Source organism: Gobio gobio (assembly GCF_949357685.1).
Source record: "Gobio gobio genome assembly, chromosome: 3".
In the NCBI taxonomy this organism is placed as follows: Eukaryota; Metazoa; Chordata; class Actinopteri; order Cypriniformes; family Gobionidae; genus Gobio; species Gobio gobio.
In genome coordinates this window covers 10,176,534-10,198,686 of record NC_137099.1, presented here as the reverse complement: position 1 = coordinate 10,198,686, position 22,153 = coordinate 10,176,534, and the positions used below count along the sequence as shown (strand labels likewise).

Here is a 22,153-nt window from a genome sequence, read left to right as displayed (position 1 = left end):
CAAAATCGTAGTTTGAATTAATAAACACTGTAACTGTCACCTTCATGTCCGTTGGAGGTGATCTCCACCCTGAAGTGAAGCTGTCCGCTCACATGTTCTGTCGGTAGACGGCGGCAAAGCGTGTAGCTCACATGTAGATCACTTTTTTTTCCAAAAACAACCATACAGAAACCAATTATTGTTATTTCAATAAAATCTGTTTGTAATACAGTTTATAAAAACACATATAATCTTGTGATGCAGCAACAATTTTATTTGTATTCTTTTATTTTTACAAGTAGTTGAACTATTGAATTATTACGCAACTGAATTATTACACAACTTATGTTTACATAAACGGCAAAGTACCAGCAGGATATGAATCAGTTGTTAATGGAAGTTCATATATAATAGATCCTCTCAGGAATATGTAATAGTGAATACTGACCCCGCTGTATGTCTCTCCAGCATTCTCTGCACTGGCATCGTCAGCTGACCTAAAAAGCGTTTGATGATCGGGCGACTTTTTGCAAATTTGTCCTTGACCTCAATTTCCAAAACGTCCGTCATCAGTGCAACAAACGTGTACTTCTGCAGGGGAGAACAGAAGTATTAAAATTCAGATTTACAGTTATGTTTCTGTGCTGAGGAAGTGAAATAATATTCATTCTTCTATTCAATCTCATACATGGTAACAAAACTTGGTTACACTTTAGTTTAGGGTTCAATTCTGACTATGAACTAGTTGCTTTTAGCATGCATATTACTAGGATATTGGCTGTGTATTAGTACTTATAAAAAATTAAGGCCTTATTCTGCATGACCATATTCTATATCCCTTAATCCTACCCAATACCTGAACTTAACAACTACCTTACTATTAGTATGCAGTAATTAGGAGTGTATTGAGGCAAAAATAGTAGTTAATAAGTTAGTTAATAGAGAATTGGACCCATATCTAAAGTGTGATGCAAAACTTAACTCTTATTTACTTAACCCTTGTGCATCAATTAAAAAAAGTTACACATAGCAGGTCCATAGAAGACAAAAATAAATGTCCATGTCAAAAACTGTCATAAAATGTTTTTATATCGGCAGCACAGACTTAAGTTTGGTCTCATTTTAAAGAAGACCCATGGAAGATTATTGTTAAAAAGTTTAACCCCAAAAAAAGTTATAGAGGTTAAGTTTATGAAAATTATTATTATTTTAGTATTATTTTATATAAAATATATTTTTTATGAAACGTGTTGAACTCTAAAACTGCTAGAAAATCAAAGCAAGTTGTGTTCCAAATTGGAGGTTGACATCTCAAAAAATGTGTGTTAAGTAAGATTTTGTTTGGGCGTAGTGGCAACTTTTTCCCCATTAGATGCCAGCCAAACTCCACTGGTACACACAGCGGTTGGATTTGTGATTTGAATTTTCTCTCACAAATATTACAAGCACACACACCATTTTTTTAATACATGCATACAAACCACACTCGGACAACCATACTAACACACCCACACATTTACAGCTGCATAATTTATCCAATTGGCTTTATAATATGCATAAACAGAAAACAGGAATAAAGTGAGTATTTGCTTTACAGGCCAAACCTGAAAAAAATATCACCATCTGGTAATTTTTTTTTTTACAAATTTAAATTGAAGCCTTGCCAGTTAAATGAAAGCCTATTAACAAAGATTGCATCATTTTATAGTTAAATGGCCCTGGGCTTAAATTTTGCCGTTTTAATGTGGACATTTTTGTCCAAACGGTGCTGAGTGGAACTATTTTTTGTACCTAGTGCAAAATTGATTTTTTTTTAAAGGAAATGGGGGTGAAATAGTAAAATTCCAATAAAAAGAAAGACCTGTGCCAACATTTATGTAGTTAGCATTAACACAGGAAAAATGATAAAAAAAAAAAAACGACAAAAAAAAGTCCATAAGGATGCACAAGGGTTAAAACTTTTGGATATGTACATAAGTACTGTAGTATCATTATATTCTTTGAAATACTGTACATTGGAGTACCATGTAAATGCAGTGATATGGTTATCATTTAGTACAATTCACTAGGTTTTTTTGTAATGAAGAAAAATATTTACGTTTTAAGAAATATGACCAACTTCTAGTACAGTCATTTCGGGAAAAATCAGACTGGTCACACCTACTTGGTTACCTTACATCCCATTAACTCCTCAGCTACTCACAGCGGATGTTACCCTGCAGCATCCAGAGGTTATGTGCTGAAGAAGTGAACACAAACAGCACACCTCATTAACTGCCCCAGTCTGAAAATGAATTACCTCTCCGTGCCACACAGGGTTAGTGGTGTTGGATATGATGGAGGTTCGTCTCTCTTGGCCGTGGTGGGTGAACGTAGGGAAGCCGTGCCTCTTGCCTGGTTGGATACTCATCTTCAGATAGGGGTCCGGATTAAAAAACATGCCCTTCTTCAGACCGTTAGCCCTGATATCTGCAATATATACACACACAATGTGAGCTAGCAGCATAAAAAAGTCTGTCTGTCTGACTGTCTGTCCGTCCATCCATCCATCCATCCATCCATCCATCCATCCATCCATCCATCCATCCATCCATCCATCCATCCATCCATCCATCCATCCATCCATCCATCCATCTATCTATCTATCTATCTATCTATCTATCTATCTATCTATCTATCTATCTATCTATCTATCTATCTATCTATCTATCTATCTATCTATCCATCTATCTATCTATCTATCTATTTATCTATCTGCACTAGCAGCTCATTACCACAAGAGGGCAGATATATAGCAGAGTTTTAATTGAGAAGACAACACATCAACTGATGTCAGATTTTATCACTGGGTTAGGATGAGACATTTGAAATCATTGTAAATTAGTCTGCAATATCAAATTCATTAAAGGGATAGTTCACCTTAAAATAAAAATTCTGTCATAATTTACTCACCCTCGTGTCGTTCCAAACCTGTATGACTTTCTTTCTTCTTTGGAACTTAAAAGAAGATATGTTGGTAATCAAAAAGTTTCGGTTCCCATTGACTTCCACTGTATGGACAAAAAATACAATGGGAATCAATGGGAACCAAAACTGTTTGGTTATTAACATTCTTCAAAACATCTTCTTTAATATTCCACAAAAAATAAAGAAAGTCATACACGTTTAGAACAACAGGAGGATGAGTAAATCATGACAGAAACTTAATTTTTATAATATTATAGCTTATTTTGTGCTCAAATTGTATATATTTGGTATTATTAGTATAAAAAAAGTAATTATTTACTGAGCATTGGTGTTTTTCATAATATATCCCTTGTTGCGATTTTATAAACCAATTGAAGTTTTACTATATGGTTAAGGAAGGTTTGGGCGGTAAAATCAGTGTATGGCCTCTCATACAGCTTCTAACATTATATAGAAATCAGTTTCATAAAGACATATGTGGCAAATATCAACTATTCTTACCTGATAGAGTAAAGCTGACCAATTTCCTGCAGTGTTCTGTGACAGACTGTCCATCCACCTGCCCCTCTGTCCCGACCTGCAGAGGACACCGAAACACACAATTACTCATTATGATATAGAGGCATGCTGCATAATTAATATCCCTAGACAAACATAACAAGCACTTTTGAATGCTTGAGCTGAAGCAATGGACAGAGAACAAAATGCATTGATAAAAAAACAAACATATTCACTAATAAACTGAATGAGCTCTGTTAATATACCAATAACCAATATACACAAACATCAAATTAAATATGAATTTCTTTTCATATATATATATAAACATAAGTTCAAATAGTTGTTTAAACAGCAATAGCGACGCTGTGCGAGTGAATCATTTCTTGAAAGAGATCACATTATTGATTAATTATTCAATATACTCAACATGTTCAACATATTTATTAAATATTTATGCCATATATTTATTCAATTTAATATATTTTACAGCAGCATTTAGGTCAAACTATGGTGGTTATAGTGACGTTAGCAGAAGAGATGTTCAGGCAGGAGATTTTATTCAGGATCACGGTCATGAATAATTCAATCACATTATAATGTTCCTGCTCATTAACGTGGCAGTGTGATTTATGATTATAGACACTTGTTCAGTGGCAGAGCCCCAAAATGACGACGGGATTGAGATATTATAATACACATTTCCATATGTCAAACCAATGCACATTTAACTCACATTTTGGTCAATTTTTTGGTGTGTATTCGCTCAAAACATGTCCTGCATCAATCTAAACCATATAAAATAGTAAGAAGAAACAGTAATTATATCAAAACATCAATTTTGGAAAAAGTTCAAAGGTCAGATCCAATCCAGAAAATATCCCATAAGCTTTAATTATGTTCTCTTTGCCTGAGGGATCACAGATATGCGGTTTAGCACAGCTCACAGATCACAGTCACATGATCAGATGTATTAATTCATTTCCATAGCACTAAGATAAGCTGAAGCAGTTGTTCATACACCAATAGCGATAACTCTATGTTAACTCTAGTGGTTTCAAGTTCAAGCTCATGTCGCAGAGGGTGGAATGTGCCCTTTGCACTAGTTCTGTGGCGTGTGTCGGCATCCAGGCGCTAAGCATATCAAAGAGCGCTCTCTACTTCCTGTGCATTCTCTGCATGCCTGTGAACATGATACGTCTCTGTGGAGTTCAGTCAAACTCCAGCGCCTGATAATGGAGCCTGCAGATACACAGGCAGAGAAAGACCAAGAAACACATGCAGGCAGAGACGATGTGAAGCCGGGAAGCACGCGATGATTATCTGCTGTATTTGTGCATCAGAGGTGATGGGATGAGCTCTGCTCGATTTTACCAATAACCAATATACACAAACATCAAATGTATTTTATATTCATGCAATTAATTCATTGCTTGAGAACCAAAATAGCCTCAAATTGGGCTAGTAAAATGACCATTCAAAAGATTTGGGTTTGTAAGATTTTTTTTTTACATAATTAATATTAAATTGATCAAAAGTGACAGTAAAGAAATGTGTGACCCTGGACCACAAAACCTGTCATAAGTCACATGGGTATATTTCTGGCAATAGCCAGGGCTGCACAATATATCGAAATATCGCAAATGTACATATCGCAATATGCATATCGCAAGGGTGCGCAATATCTGAATGATTTTAATAGGCTACTTCAACATTGTGAAAAGTGCACGTTTTAGGTTGACGCATTAGCAGAGAATAGACTGGGCACACGACTGTTACTTATGTGACTTGCTTTACGTTAAAAAGAGTTATTAAACGCAATAACTTGCGGAAAACAACTCCTTGCAGTCTCGTGCTGTCTACTGTCTGACAAACACACACACACCAAAATGTGCGCACAAGCCGTTCTTTTTTTCGTGTCTTGCTACAAACCCGAACTGTCAAATACACACACAGTCAAAATGACTGTCTTGATGAGTTTTCATGTAAACACAGTCGGTTATGCTTTAAGTGAAAGACATCCGTAGGGGAAAGAAATAGATTTTACACACTTAAAGCAATATCGTATCGCATATCGAATATTGCATTATTTAACAAGGATATCGCATATCGCATTTTTCTTCAATATCGCACAGCCCTACTACATAGGGGTCAAAATTATAGATTTTTCTTTTATGCCAAAAATTATTAGGATATTAAGTAAAGATCATGTTCCATGAAGATGTTTTGTAAATTTCCTACTGTAAATATATCACAAATGTATTATTAGTAGTAAAATACTTTGCTAAGGAATTCATTTGGACAACTTTAAAGACAATTTTCTCAATATTTAGATTTTTTTGCATCCTCAGATTCCAGATTTTCAAATAGTTGTATCTTGACCAAATATTGTCCCATCCTAACAAACCGTACATCAATGGAAAGCTCATGCTCTCAGATGCCAGATGATATACAAATCTCAATTTCCAAAAATTTGACACATTTATAATATTACAATTTCTGTTTCAAATAAATTCTGTTCTTTTGAATGTTCTATTCATCTAAGAATTCTGAAAACAGGCATCACGTTTTGCACACAAATATTAAGCAACACAACTGTTTTCAGCATTGATAATAATAATAAATGTTTGCATAATAGACTTTCAAAACATTACATTATCTGTTTTAAGATCCTTTTGAAAGGCTGTTTAATTGAAATAATCAACATAAATGTAAAATATAAATGCTTTACAAGTGCTGTTTAAATATTGCATTTAAAATGATTTATCAATGTATTATTTGTTGTTACACATAACTATATTTTTTAACATGGAAAAACGTCAAAGCGTTAAACGTATTTATTTGTCAATACGAAAAGTGATTAATTTACATTGTTATTTTTCATATTAATCAATTGATATTTCTAAGGTTGCTTGCACACTAGCAGTTTTGGTGCTGGTTCGTTTGGATGATGTGAACGCTGTCTTCCGAACTCGGGTGTGCACCTGCGATCCGTACCTGAGTCTTTTTCCTGGCGAGCGTGACTGACGTACAGCAAGCCGAGAGCTGTAGAAAGCAATCGAACCAAGTGTGAAAGCACCCTAAGAGAAACACCATACTCTACAACTCCAAACTAATTTAACTATTTTTGTCCCTTTTTGTTCTTTGTAGTGGTGACAGGCCAATAATGGAAATCAATTGAACCTGTGCTTTGTAAATAAGCACCACAACAAGTGTGTTGGAGTATATGCATTAACCTCTAGGCTATGGCTCTGACATATAATACAACTATGAAAAAGGTTCAAATGTTTTTTCTGAAGTTCACGTGACACTTTCAAAATACGTTACGAGCGAAAACACTCTTTTCAACCATTTACAAAGGTCAACAGGAGCATGTTTGCAGCCCCATCTGATGCCAACAACTCAATGTTTTAAACACACGCTCAACAGAGTCAGACACTTACTGTAACTCCAGGGTTCTTGACGGTGATGCAGGAGGTTGTGGCCCTCAACGCTCCACTCACTCCATGGTAATATTTGAAACAGATTTTGGTCTCAGCTGAGAAATATAAACACAAGATCATGTTTCCAAGACTTCAACCATTTAAAATACAAACAGCACATACAGTATCTCCATTATTATTCTCTCATAATAACATATTTTATCATTGTTTCAGCCTCAGGCAGGACGCTCACAGACCATCTGATCCATAATGCACACAAAAAATGGAAAGAGCTTTCTCAGAAGGGCAAGCTGTAATCTGATTGGCTGGTTTATGCAATTCCCAGGAATAAGTATGCAGAGGATTTATATTGTTTCAAAAAATAACTCTAGCCAAGGTTTATGAGATTCATGTCATATTATCTTTAAAAGATATCCAAGAGTTTTGTAAGAGACATTCAGTAGTAAGTGAACAAGATATCTGTAGCCTATATTTAGCTTGTCTCTCAAATTTACATTTGATTTCAGCTTTACTTGCTCCTAAACATTAGCCTGGATGCCAGCCGAACTTAGCCCCGCCCACAACATTTTTACTCGGGCAGTTCGGTCTGGAATTGATCGGTAGAGAAGTAATTATGCCCGAACAGAAACTGTTCGGACCAATGAAATTGTCAGGGCGGGCTTTAGACGATGATGGACAGATGATAAACAGTAACGTAATCATCCACGTCATCAAAGAGCGCTTGGGTTGAATTTGTTCTAATCCTAAAACGAGAACTTGTTCGTATATGCATTCACCTTTACTATTTCTCTCAGAAATGATGATCGTGTTGGTAAGTACTCTGTGTATCCTTAAATTATTTTTTTACAACACCGGCAAAGATCGTTTACACTAATCTTGTTCTTCTAACGTTTTAGGCTACTTATTCCAGCGTGCGTGCAGACAGGGTTGCCAAGTTTTTACAACAAAACCCGCCCAATTGCTAACGTTCCTCAAAACTAGCCAAAAACAAGCCCAATAGCTTTCCAGGGGGGGGTTCTCCGGGAAAAAAAGGCATTTGGGGGGTAAAATATGTGTTATTTTGGCAGGGCTGGCAGCTAAAATTCGCATTCCTGAGTCTGTATATCAAATAATTGGGGTCGCTTCAACCCGCGGACATGGCAACACAGTGCAGTTGAGTTCTGTTGACATTTGACAACTAACGTTATGCGTCGCTCCGTTGCTCTGATTGGTTATAGGTCTATCCAAATGAGGTCTTTCCTGGTGCGGTTGAAACACGCCCCATAATCACAGCCCAACGGAGGGGTCTCAGACTCATATTCTGACTAGAATTGAGTATGACGACGTCAGGCTACCTAAACATCATATTCAACACAAAATTCAACACAATAAATATAGAAATTGTAAGACTGGAGAAAACTGTAAGAGATGGCAACTCTCTGAGAAATCAAAGGAAATTAACATCTGAACTCTCTCTTGAGAAACTACCATCCCCATCCAAGATGAAATCCCACTGAGTTGATCACCCAAATATTGCCTCAATTTACATTTCATTCCTCTCACACTCATCTCTCCTCTCCATATGTTGAAATTTACCCAAAATCTACAGTACATGGGTTCATGTGAACAAGTACTATACAGTTTTATACATGTTTGGTATCCTTTGAAATGTCTCAGTGCGACTGGTACAAAGGTCTCATTCCCACAAAAGTAAAACAAAAGGTAATAAAGGTTTTAAGAGTTTAGAGATATTTTGCTTATTGTAGTGGGTGTGTCCTCTGCCAATTGGTCTTTACCTTCTGTCGTCAATAAGGTGTGAATTACAGGTCTACAGGGCTCGATTAATGCAAATTCCCATTGTGAACTCATGTTTACATTTGAAAGAGGTTTCTGTCTTGGTCTGGTATTTAAGGGATGTTGCAGAAGGGTCAGCCCTTACTCAGGTCAGCCCGTAACGCTAGACACGTCTTCTAGACCAGGGGTTTTCAAACTTTTTGTGTGTGTGGACCACTATTTGTAATCAAAAAATTTTGCGGACCACCTCATAACACACATAATAAAATATGTCTACACACAGTCCTACCTGAAGTCCGCACCTCTAAATAGGCTTACTAGCACTAAAACTATAACTAGTCATCACATCAGTACAACAGGCTTGTTAAAAGAAAGTTTACTGCACACAACGGCTGCTACATATTTAATTTATTTATTCTGGCTCATAGATGCATCCGACTCACTGTCAATCTCTTAATTTTTTGTAACTTCTGCCTCTGTCTCTTTTCTCTTCAAAGAACCTGTTGCTATCCACCGATTCATAACAGCACTGAACTTGAACGTCACGGCAGAGCGCCACTAGCCTATTTTAGTAATCGCACAATAACTTGACAATTAAATACAAATGTTATATCAATATAGGCCTACATATTCTTTTTACTTTTTATTTTTTTATGGGAATTTCCTGGTAAAATTAAGGTAAAAAAATATTATTTTATTTTATTTTGCCTTTCCACGGACCACCTGCAGTACCCTTACGGACCACTAGTGGTCCACGGACCACAGTTTGGGAATGACTGTTCTAGACATTATCTTTGAATCGATTACGTAATTGGCATGATACATTTACCTGACTAATAATAAATTGTTACATTTATTCGGACTTACTCTGAAATTATTGATTTTAGTGCATTATGATGTATCCTTTGTTACCGCAAATCTTCGACCAGGGTTAAGTACATACTAGATCTCGGATTGTATGAAGCATGGGGCACATCTGGCGAGATTCTAGATTTCTGACTAACTGCTCGACTTTAATTAAGTTGTTATGCAGTCGCATTATAGGGGGCCAGATAAAATACTATTGAGACAATACGCCATTATTTTATGGTACTGGCCATAACCTCTGGTTAAGTTGTTATAGGCGATTGTAGGGGGCTACATGGGTACTTTTTAACAATAGAAGGCATGGGCGGCATTGTTAAATCGCTTTAGCCATAACCTCTGGTTTAAGATCGGACTGGCGAGTTTGTGATCGTGGACCCGCATAAGGGCCGGTGCGAGGACCCTGTGGAACTCTTAGAACCGAATGAATGGTTTCAGAGTAAAGAGTTAAATAAAATGATCAAATGTGTAGTTAAATTGTTATACAAATGACCTAATAACCAATCTGCATTTTAACTTAAATTCGAGGTCATGATAATATGGAGTCAGATAAAGGTAAATTGGAATTAAATGACTTTTCCCCGCTGAAAAGACTAAACACACAAGAAACTTTGACCCGCTAATCAAAAGCCGTCATTGGGACGATTGGGTGGGCCTTACAAAATATACACTGCACAGCTGTACAGGACAGGTTTGTTTGACCAACATGTAAAGCGCTCAAACATTGTTTTGTTTTTACATACTGAATAGGAGCAGATTTATCACAGACATAAATGAAAAATTTGTATTTCAGTTAGTTCGCTACTAAAACTAGGTTTCACCACTACTGTTCAAAAGTTCTTAAAATCTATATTTTTTGTGTCTTTGAAAGAAGTCTCTTATGCTCAACAAGGCTGCATTTATTTGATCAAAAATACAGTAAAAGACAGTAATATTGTGAAATATGTTTCCATTTGAATATATTTTAAAATGTAATTTATTTTTCAGCACAAGTACTCTAGTCCAGTGTCACATGATCCTTCAGAAATCCTTCTAATGTGTTGATTTGCTGCTCAAGAATATTATAGATGATATTATAATATTATATACTGAACACAAACTTTTGAACGGTAGTATACCAAACATCTGATGCCAGTAAACTTAATTAATTAAATCTTCCACAATTTTTCCCTGAAAAAGAAAGAGAATATCATTTTTCAACACTCTCACTTACGCTCCATGAAGTAAGGTCCGGCCTCAAGCCTCCAGACGATCTGGCCCCTCTGAGTGCCGTTCACCCCGCGGTTCTTCGAATCCCAAACGTTAGCGGGACACGTCTCATCTGTGTGAGCACAAAAACGTGTAAATATTTGCCTTACTTGTACAGAAATAAATGACTAAGATGAAGGGCCTCCACCAGGAGTCAATAGCTCTCACTATAAACACATGGCTGTGAAACAACATGGGGTTGGCTGATCGATTGTGCCATGAAGCCGCCACACCTCAGGCACATTCTCTCAAGAGCTTAAAGTCTTTTCTAAGGGACTTGAGAACAAACAAATGGTAAAGTGTCTGTCCTGAAGGAGGTAAGGAACCACGTTCTTAGTTGGTGTTTCCTGTTCTTTAACTCCTCGATTCAACATGCCCCTGATCAAACAAACCTCCTACCAGCTCCCATCTGTTCGCCTCTCTCATAGATCTTACTCTATACAGAGAACAGTAATATAGCTTAATACCCTATCATGGAGGCATAATACAGTAAATACAGCATACTATTATATTATATCCACAGGGTAATCAGGGTAATCAAGGTAAAACGTGTGTGTGTGTGTGTGTGTGTGTGTGTGTGTGTGTGTGTGTGTGTGTGTGTGTGTGTGTGTGTGTGTGTGTGTGTGTGTGTTAATAACACACTATACTGCCAAAAGTATTTGGAAACCCCTCCAAATCATTGAATTCAGGTGTTCCAATCACTTCCATGGCCACAGGTGTATAAAATCAAGCACCTGGGCATGCAGACGCTTCTACAAACATTTGTGAAAGAATGGGTCGCTTTCAGGAGCTCAGTGAATTCAAGCGTGGTGTCGTGATAGGTTGCCACCTGTGCAATAAGACCATTCGTGAAATTTCCTCACTACTAAATATTCCACGGTCAACTGTTAGTGGTATTATAACAAAGTGGAAGCATTTGGGAACAACAGCAACTCAGCCACGAAATGTTAGGCCACGTAAAATCACAGAGCGGGGTCAGCGCAAGCTGAGGTTCACAGTGTGTAGATGTCGCCAACTTTCTTCAGAGTTAATAGCTACAGCCCTCCAAACTTCATGTGACCTTCAGATTAGCTGAAGAAAAGTTCGTAGAGCTTCAAGGAATGGGTTTCCATGGCCGAGCAGCTCATCCAAGCCTTACATCACCAAGTGCAATGCAAAGCGTCAGATACAGTGGTGTAAAGCACGCCGCCACTGGACTCTAGAGCAGTGTTTCCCAACCTTTTTTCAGTCATGGCCCTTTGAAAATTTTCTCCATTTTGTGGCACCCCCTCGCATACTTTACGCTAGGGGTGTAACGGTACAGATTGCTCACGGTTCGGTTTGTATCACGGTTTTAGGTTCACCGTTTCTGTACGGATCAGTATTTGCGATGTTCAGGGAAAAAAGGACTACTGTCAAATAAAAATAAAGAAAATAATAAGAACAAATAATTTAAATACAAGCAGCAGCACAAGTAAATACTATTGAGCAAAGGCCTACTAAAAAAATAAACTATGCTGTTCAGGTTTTTCAGGTACGTCTAACATTAGTTTTCAGGTACAGAAATTTATCAAATTTTGCATATTTGTGTGTATAAATTAAAGATTATTCCTATTAAACTTACAAAAGCTATTCAATCAAGAGCAGTGAGTGATGTCCTTGTCTTTTGTTGTTTGGCATTAAACAGACAGCAGTAAAGGCTACTGCCCCTTTAAGACCTAATGCACGGATATGCGCCGTCTTTCTCGACTGTATAAGTTTACTTAAGGCATATACAGACTATGTCTGCTAGAATACTCATCAAGATGGACATGTTGACATAATTTTTGTGTGAGTTTGTCCGTTCAAGAGCAAAACTTGAAAGAGAACTCAATATTTGCACGCTGTGAGACGTGTGCTTTCGGATGAGTGCACAGAGACAAATTTTCTCACAGCGTGCGCGTCTTCTCATTCGCGTCTTCTGGCACAACTACCCGGGTGATGACGGCGAAAATGACTGGTCATATTCGAATTAACGGCAGCACTCGCCAAATATATATATTTGAAGGACTTTTAAACGGCACCCCTTCTGTCGTCAGACGGCACCCGTTGGGAAACACTGATCTAGAGCAGTGGAGACATGTTCTCTGGAGTGATGAATCACGCTTCTCTGTCTGGCAATCTGATGGACGAGTCTGGGTTTGGCGGTTGCCAGGAGAACGGTACTTGCCTGACTGCATTGTGTCAAGTGTAAAGTTTGGTGGAGGGGGATTATGGTGTGGGGTTGTTTTTCAGGGGTTGGGCTTGGCCCCTTAGTTCCAGTGAAAGGAACTCTTAATGCTTCCGCATACCAAGACATTTTGGACAATTTCATGCTCCCAACTTTGTGGCAACAGTTTGGGGATGGATATACATCTAAATATATATAAATGTCTATATAATTATATAAAAAATAATATAAAATGTATTTAAAAATGTAAAATCTTCATAAACAATTTATTTTATTTTTAAGCAGCACTAGGTACTTGCACTTGCTCTCGGGGTCCCCCTATAGTTGGGAAACAGTATTGTCCTCTACTACTGTCGTAAACTCTGTAATTCTACATCAGTGGATGCATCGCACATGCATTTGTTGACATGACAACCATGATAGCCCTGAACACTGCAGGAGTTCACATGCAGGTGTTCTGCTTGTGTCGCGTGTGAAATATCTTCATCCCAGGTACAGTGGCATATGTTTCAGCATGTCATATGAATATCATTTCATGGGTTTTATTTTTTTCAAACGCCAAATGATCGCGATGCTCACGTTTACAAGCCAGCGTCATTATAGTAGCCTAGTCTATTGGTTCCCGTTTTACGGAATCTATATGATACTTCAATTCAATATTTGAGTGGTATGTAATAACCATATATCGTCAATATTATAATATCAAGCTACCATAGATGAATCTGCACATTTGAAAAATCGATTTGCATTATAGCTTGAGGCAAGACAAATAAACAAATATCACAGTCATGTTAGGTATCCTAAAATATGATTTTGTACGTCTTATGTATTTACTTGCAAGAATGTAGCCCCTCCTCCTTCAGCTCACGCCAACGAGCAAACGCTGGCCCAATGTTGATCCTCGTCCTGCCTTTAATCCGATCACTTTCTCGTTTCCTCGTTTTGCTTTCCTCCGACAAAACCTTTGCTTTCTTATTTTTCTGTGCTGCTTCGGCCATGACTATAACATCCGGCAAACAAACGATAGTTGGGCTCGCACATCCGAATTTAAGGAAGTGGGGGTGGTGGTGGAAGTGATGTATATGCCGTAAAGCAGTCGCATTTTGTAGTTCTTTTTGTTCTCGGGTTACTACCCAAAACCCGAAGTTTAAAAGTACGATTAAAAACGATACAGACCCCGTCAGGCTATGGCAGACGTGTCATTCAACCTATTGTAAGTCAATGTATCATCACAAGAGTCTTGAAAATATATTATAAAGGTTGAAAAGTTACCTAGTGCTGCTTTAATACAGAAAATTATTAAAAAATATACATTTTAATCATATGTGGGACAATGTAGAATGATGAATCATTCATTACAAGTGGCAAAGTAAAAAGAGGGCACAAATGAAGTGATTGGCAGTGATTCAGAGCAGACAGGCAGCATTGTGGGTGAATTGAGTCCATGAGCACATTAGCTTCAATTTCCAGCCTGAGTTTGTCTAATCAATACAGCCACATTAACCAGAGACCCAATGACCCACTGCTGATTATCCTTTCCGCCCTCCGATTCAGGACAAACCGTCTCTGAACAAAAGAGTGAATAACATCTAATGACAAAACTCCCAATTAAGCAATCAGCCTGATTTAGGTGGAATTAGGCCATCAAGACAGACAAAATGTGACACAAATCTGTCCAGTTGCCCAAAACAATTAATGAATCTGATTAAGCAAACCTGATTCTGAGCATTTGAAACTGGATTAAAATCAGATGTTTGGAAAAGATTTGATTTCAAATAATTAACTCGGGATGCAGTATACATTTATCATCAGATACAAGATAAACTACTACACTTTCCGGATAAGATTTTAGCACTTGCTAAAAGACAGTAAATCCTAAAGATTGGATTTGACAACCAAATCAGAAATGGGTGCAGTGTGACCTTATATAAAGATACAAATTCAGTTTGATATAAAATCTTCACATAAAAAAAAGTCCCAAAAATGATTATTTTCTCTATTATAGGAGTAAGATTTTAGCTCGATGTGAAAACAATCCATCTATGCATTCAGAAAAACTAACAAGCAGCACCAAATGATTCAGAATCCATTTGCACACATGTCCATAGTAGTGTCAGACTACGAGGTCACATCCAATAGGAAAGAGATAATTAACTCCATTGAATCTCTTGAGCTACCTTTGAGCAATAAAATTGAAAACATCTGTAATTGAGTGTATATCAGAGAATGCAACTGCTAATATGCATTTTCAAACAATCATAAAATGAATTCACGAGCAAGAATCGGACATTCAGAGGCGAGTTTCTTCTGAAGAAAGGTTTACAGCCCGTGTTTGTCTCTAGGTGTGATAGCAGCCTGTGATCAGTAATTTTGAGACACTCTTCATTCTGTCAGACCCTCGTGAATAGACCAGCTTTGTCTTCTGTGATCTACAGCAGCTCATCTGAAACTATATCACAGCGCTGACACTGGGCCTCTGTTACTGAACGTCTACAAGAAGCCACAATTCACCCCACCGTGTCACATGACTCACGTAAAAATCAATCATCTCCGACTCCAGTGCAGCGGTGCCTTGGATCATCCTGTTTCCCGGAAAAACCAGCTAAATGCTTTACTGTAAAATCAGGACATATTCTGAGCACATGATCAACAATAAGACCAGTAAATAAGCTTAATGCAATGTTTAATGTGTTAAATGTAATGCAGTTAACACTCTTAACTAATTTGACAGTAACAGAAACAGCACATGTTTATCTGTAAGTGTTAAAAAGACACACTTTAGATTTTCATCAGAAAATGTATTTATGGGTGGATCCTGAAACCTTTTCCAGGTAACTTCCCCCACCAAAAAAGACATTTTTTAAATATAAAATAATATTTCTCATGAAGAAAATACAATGTTATAACACCATTATGATTCTTTTTCACTATTTCTTGATATGTTCATGATAATTAAGCAAATTGTTCCCTCAAATGATCATTAACGTAACGTGCCTAGATATTTTACGATGGACGTTTTTTTGTAATGCACGTTTTTCTCAATTACGATCCACAAAATGAACAAACATTTCTTTCAATTATGTAAACGAGCATAAAAAGGCAGTAGAACAAATATTATCATGGTATTAATTTTTTTTATAATGTATAAAGAGATTTACACATTTAGACATTTACTTTACCTTTTTATATTTTTGTCTGAGTAAAAGTGGAGAAAATATGCTTAATTTGTTATGAAAATATTGTCATATAATGCAAAAAAAAGAAGGCCTAAAAATCGACTTCAATTTCTTTATGGAAAATATCATTTTTGTATCAACATTTACTTTACCTCTTTTCATTTTTGTCTAATTAAGTGAAATAAATTATGCTTAACTTGTTATGAAAATATTGTCATACTAGTAAAATCTAAAACTAAACTAAAAACAGGTTTCAATTTCTTCATGGAGAATATAATTTATCATTTCTTTCTTTTGATTTCGGGCTAAGATATGACTAAGTGTGTTGTTGGTATAGATTTTGTTGTGATGTATTACATATTTTTGACAAAATTGACTGAATGCATTAAAATGTAATGCAGTACATTAGAAGGAATCATTTATAAAGACCATGAGATTAATATTTTAATTATTGCTTTAATATAAATAAAATTTGTAAAATCCAGCTTTTGGCCATTGTTTGGTCATTACATTAGAATGAGTTATATATACAAATCATGAGATTAATATTTGAATTATTGCTTTAAAATAAATAAATAAAAGTAGCCAAATCCAACTTTTGGCCATTGTTTGGTCATCCCATTATAATTAGTCATTTATAAAAATCATGAAATTAATATTTTAACTATTGCTTTAATATAAATAAAATTTGTCAAATCCAACTTTTGGCCATTGTTTGGTCATTACATTAGAATGAGTCATATATACAAATCATGAGATTAATATTTTAATTATTGCTTTAAAATAAATAAATAAAAAGTAGCCAAATCCAACTTTTGGTCATAAAAAAACTGGTCATAGGCAGTTGTTCTGTTTGCGTGTAGCACAGGTCATAAATCAGGCCTTGGTCACTCCCATGGGGAAAATAAGACTATAAATGAAACTCCAGAGGATCTGTGCGGATCGATGGTGGGCACAATCCCTGAGCAGAGGCCTTTCTCTGGGACAGGCCACAGAGGAATTCCCCCGTCCTGATCGATGGCCCCATGAAGCTGTAGTAGAGTGAGGGATCGGCTTTCACTGACCATGACTGTCATACAGACCCTGAACCCTGCGCTCATAACAGATTACAGCAGAATCTTCTTTACTTACACGTGTACTGTATACAACATACATCTATCTTATAAGCAAACAAAAAGCAAGGTTTTTATGTCAACTACACCATCAAATCTTATATTAAACAATACTATTCCTAAATAATACACGAGTAATGATTGCATGCTTTTTTTGGGGTGCTTGAGGGGCTTTATGATATCAATATTCAATCCCTATATAACTCAGGCCCCTCCAAGGTACTTTTCACCTGTTTATCATTTGCAAAGCAAAAGACAAATCACAGGAAAGTAACAGCACACCAAGCTGCACAATTCAACGTATCATTACTGTAACTTGCACCACTAAATTCCCACTTCCAAGAAGCCAAATCTATAGAGATTGTATTTCTGAAGCAGTCTTGATTCATTTGATTCTCTCTTGTGCAAGAAAGAAAACTTCACTAGTTTACATTACAAACGTAACAGAAATGCAAGTGGAGTTGGTTTCCAGAAGACAGATCCCAACATTTCAAAATTTACAACACTTTCTGATCATTTTGTCACTGGTGTTGTTTAAGAATAAGATGGCAAATGGATCTCACACAATATAATTTGAATTCATTAAAGATTTTTAAATAGCAATTACCCTAAATGATAGTAGAATAATGTCTCTAAACATAACAAATGTGTGTATAGTTCACTGCAAGTCAGTGAATGGTTAATTGAACTGCAGTTACTCTGCTGGTCTGTATCTACGGATACTGGTGGGTTGAGCTTTTTCATGGTTGGTTGGCATCTCATGGGAGACGTTTCGCAAATCCTCCCACCTCTCCTCTACAAATCAAAACTACGGCAGTTATGGGCTCTCAAAAGCATCTGCAACAATGCTGAATAATTATATTCAACCATCAGTGCAAGTGCGGAGGAGAAGACGAGATAAAATGTAGCTAATGACATGGTGCAATTAAGCCGGTGTATACCAGAGTCAGCAGTTTGTCTGTTTCCATTTGCTCATTCACTTGCTGTCTTCTCTGGCTTAATAAACACAAGTTACAGGCTGGGCGGAATGACAGTATTTGCAGAGGTAGAAATGTCTGGTTTCTGCTGCATTACTTACTAACGTGAAACAAAGCTTTGTTGATTATAATGGGAGTAGGGTTGTCATAACTAACTGGTTAACCGTTTAGTTCAGTTTTCAGTCATGTGACTGGCGCGGAGCCCTGGAGGGCAAAACAGCCATAGAACTGCAGCACAAGCCTGTCAAATATCATCTTAAAAACAAACATATGTGAACAAGATGCAAGTTTTGGGCACTTGTGATCCATATACAGCACCTGCTGCAGTATTGCAGTATTTCAATCAATAAAAACAGCGGGACGTGAAAAACACTTATACGTTGAGTTGCACCAATAAGGATTAATCAACGCTAATCAAAGGTTAGTTGATCTGGATTTTATTTTAAATCAAGTCGAGAATTTTATAAACAGCTTGACTATGTAGAAAGACCGTTTGAATTAAAGGGCTGATCGGGATGAACCGACGCCAGGCTAAAGACTTCTTATTAGTGCAACCCACCCTTAAAGTGCCTTAATTTAGTAAAACAGTGATATTAAAAGATTAAATTCAGTTTACACCTTTTGATGATGCATACTATATACAGGCGAGTAGATGAGCAAAGAATATGAACGCAACGCGTTTTCTTTATAATGTGTTTCAATGGGGAAAACACTTAACGAGAAAACTCGTGTTGCATTAATATTCTGTGTTCAGTTGCTTGCCTGTACAAAGTATGCAACATCAATAAGGTGCATATTGAATTTGGCCTTTTAATATCACTGTCTTACTGCATTAAAACTTCCTACAAACCTGGTAAAAATGACTGGCGGGCAATGGAGGAAACCCTTGTTTGGTCCTCCGGGTGGGCGTTCCTATAATGGTGTGACGTCACGTGAAAACTATGAATTATTACTTCATTTATTTAACAGGGATGTTCAATTTATATTATTAGGCATTATGAATCAAAGTCACGTGATTTCAGCAGTTTGGCGGTTTGACACATGATCTGAATCATGATTCGACTCACTGATTCATAACACTTCGAAGCTTCTTGATGCAGTGTTTTGAAATCGGTCATCACTATATAAGTCGTTATTTAGTTGTTTTTTTCGCACAAAAACTATTCTCGTCGCTTTATAAAGTTATTGTAGAACCACTGTAGTGAGATGGACTTTGTAAAGACGTCTTTAGTACCTTTTATGGGTCTTGAGAGTGTAAAGTGCATTGTGCCAATGGAGGCCTTTCTGAGCCATCGGATTCCAACTAAAATATCTTCATTTGTGTTCCGAAGATGAACGGAGGTCTGACGGAGGTCTTCGAACGACATGAGGGTAAGTAATTAATGACATAATTTTCATTTTTGGGTTAACTAACCCTTTAATATGTAGATATGATGTTTATGCTTACTAACAAACTTAAATGTTGGTTTGCTTACATTAAATAAATAAAATCCAAATAAAGCAAAAAAGTTAATCAAATTATATGAAATAACATTCACATGTGAAATATTTAATTTACTTGATTATCAATGAATATGCATTAATGCATGCTTATGTAAAATGCTTATGTAAAAATACATATAAATATACATAAATTAGGGTTAGGAAAAATAAATATATAAGAGTTAGGAAATATTGCAATATACTGTACCATTACTATAATAACATTACTCATATAACGCAACAAGAGGTTGGTCATATCGCCCAGCTCAATGGAGCGGTAACAGAGAGAATCATCTTTTTCCATCATTCATCCATCTTTTCAGACCAGAAATGGTTTTCTCTAGCTCAGCTATTTCCAAACCCTATTCATATATCTGTCAAAACATGATTTAAACACATGAACCCCTGTAACCCTGATGGAGAAGCAAAACTAGAAGCAAATATCCTAAATGATGAAAGAAAAAACTTTGGATGAATCTGCAAACCATCAATAAAACTCCATGACAATAATCAAAGATCATCTAGAGAACATTCAAAGCAAACGTTGGGGGTTACACTTTGCAAATTATGTAATGTGACTAAATAAAATCCTTAAATCAAAATTAGCACAATGTCCTGCCTTGGTTTTAGTAAGAAAAGTAAAACATTTCATGCTGACTTTAAAATGTACACTATATATAGTCATGTTGGCCTACACAGTGTGCATGACATCTGGTCTACACAAATGAGCGGTGCAAGGAGTCAAAATAAGGTCTATTTTGACAAAAAACTGTCTAAACTGCAAATCACAATGTCTACAGGCTACAGTCTCTGCATGAAAAATTAGGCCTGCTATTTTGAGAAGACAAACCCTTCCTCTCCACATCATTTTTAAAGCTGCAATGCTGCAATTTCTGCACTTCCAGTGGCACCAAATGGAATTATGATCTGCTTGTTTGAGCGTAACAACATTAATGCTGTTAGTTTTGACCAGAACTATCTGTTTATCCAAAATGATAGAATGGGGGAGTGTTTATTATTCTCTGCAATTCTTTTAGCAACAAAGAAATTACACATTGTAGCATTATAAAAAGTTTTTTCACTAGTACTAAAGAGAAAAAGCCTGCAATGCGGTGATAAAAAAATTATGCAAAAGTAACACTAAGTAAATATATACGTTGACCTTCCTAAAAAGTAATGCATTTAATTACTTTCAATAGAGTTTCCCCACAGCACATAACATCTTACCAATGTGGTACAGCCCAATCCAGTCAGTGGCATCCACCTCCTCCTTGATGTCCCAAGAGATGACCAGGTTTTGACCTCGCCCAAGTGTAAACTGGTATGTAGAGGCGGTTAAGGAGGAACGGCTATCCGACGTCACCAGGTCGGTGTCACTGTTGGCCCGCTGGAGGCCCATCGGTTCAGGTGCTCCTCCTCTAGAGCTCCCCGCATTGCCAGAGCCACCATGCGACGAAAGGCTGCGGAGGTTTTCCGGGCTCAGCGTGTAGCGCATGTGCGGGGTGCGCCTCCGCACCACTAGGAGATGTTCACGGGCGGTGGTGGTAGTGCTGGTTGCCATGGTGACTTGGGTGGAGGGGTGGGAAGTGTGGTGTGGGGAAGAGGTTGGGTGAGGAGGAGGGGGAGGGTGGGGTGGGGGGTGGGGGTGGGGACGGGAACGGGGAGGGAGGACTGCCGTGGCCAGCGAGGGGCGAATGGTGGAGGTCGGGATGAGATGGAGGTAAGAAATAGGAGCCAAATGGCCAAAAAGGGGGGGAAAGGGTTGGGATTGGGTTTGGGCTCAACAAGTTTTCTCTTTCCTTAAGTTTTCTAGAAGTGGTGGTGGCATCTAATATGAAGTATATCAATTTGACTTCAGAAATTCATAACAATCTTGGGTTTAAGACCTCAAGGTATTTTAAGCACATCTAATCCAAAAGATTGAGAGTTCGCAGGACCTCCAAAACTGAACTCAAAGAGCATCTAATGCCAGTCAGATCGTTCAAAAGTCCATATTTCAAGGAATGGTGAAGACCATGCAGAGATCGTTCCTGGCTGACAAATGGCCTTAAAAAAAAGCTGAGGTTTGGGTTTAGGCCCAAATGGGCCGACAAACCCACTCACAGCCCTAGCTGATGATGTTTTCTCCTTCAAGTAAGTTCTCTGGGGTTTGGCATCTAAAAAGACGATTACATAACCCGCTTCTAAAATAACCAACAGGCTTGAGGTTGTGCCGTAAGCATCCAAACCAGAAAAAGAAAGGCTGCCGGATACCAGTTAGGGCGCTCAAAGGTTCATATTTAGAGTCTCATAGGGATTAAAGCATTGACAAAAAAAAATGAACTGAATTTTACATATTTCTCAGGAACATAGCAGTTTCCGTCCAAATCATCTGCTATGGGCATTACTACTTCCTTTCGTTCAATGCAGGGTGGATTTTTCCTGTCCATTTGTAGTAGCCAATAGG

At 37.3% G+C, this 22,153-nt stretch overlaps 1 protein-coding gene across 3 annotated transcripts in view; it reads right to left on the bottom strand.

Annotated features, from left to right (window-relative positions):
• hecw2b (HECT, C2 and WW domain containing E3 ubiquitin protein ligase 2b) overlaps positions 1 to 21,414 on the bottom strand; it is a 49,755-nt gene extending 28,341 nt beyond the window's left edge. Inside the window, exons 1-7 of one of the 3 annotated variants that reach the window (XM_079813596.1) lie at positions 20,935 to 21,414; positions 10,738 to 10,845; positions 6,888 to 6,982; positions 3,448 to 3,523; positions 2,279 to 2,448; positions 428 to 570; positions 41 to 141 (exon numbers count right to left, since the gene is read on the bottom strand). In XM_079813596.1, coding sequence (XP_079669722.1) covers positions 41 to 141; positions 428 to 570; positions 2,279 to 2,448; positions 3,448 to 3,523; positions 6,888 to 6,982; positions 10,738 to 10,845; positions 20,935 to 21,268 — 1,027 coding nt within the window. In that variant the 5' untranslated portion in view covers positions 21,269 to 21,414. Of the gene's footprint in view, positions 1 to 40; positions 142 to 427; positions 571 to 2,151; positions 2,449 to 3,447; positions 3,524 to 4,180; positions 4,205 to 6,887; positions 6,983 to 10,737; positions 10,846 to 20,934 lie in introns of those variants that run through there. The other 2 variants (XM_079813597.1, XM_079813598.1) reach the window with 2 other exon arrangements.
• Between the last annotated feature and the right edge of the window lie 739 nt (positions 21,415 to 22,153).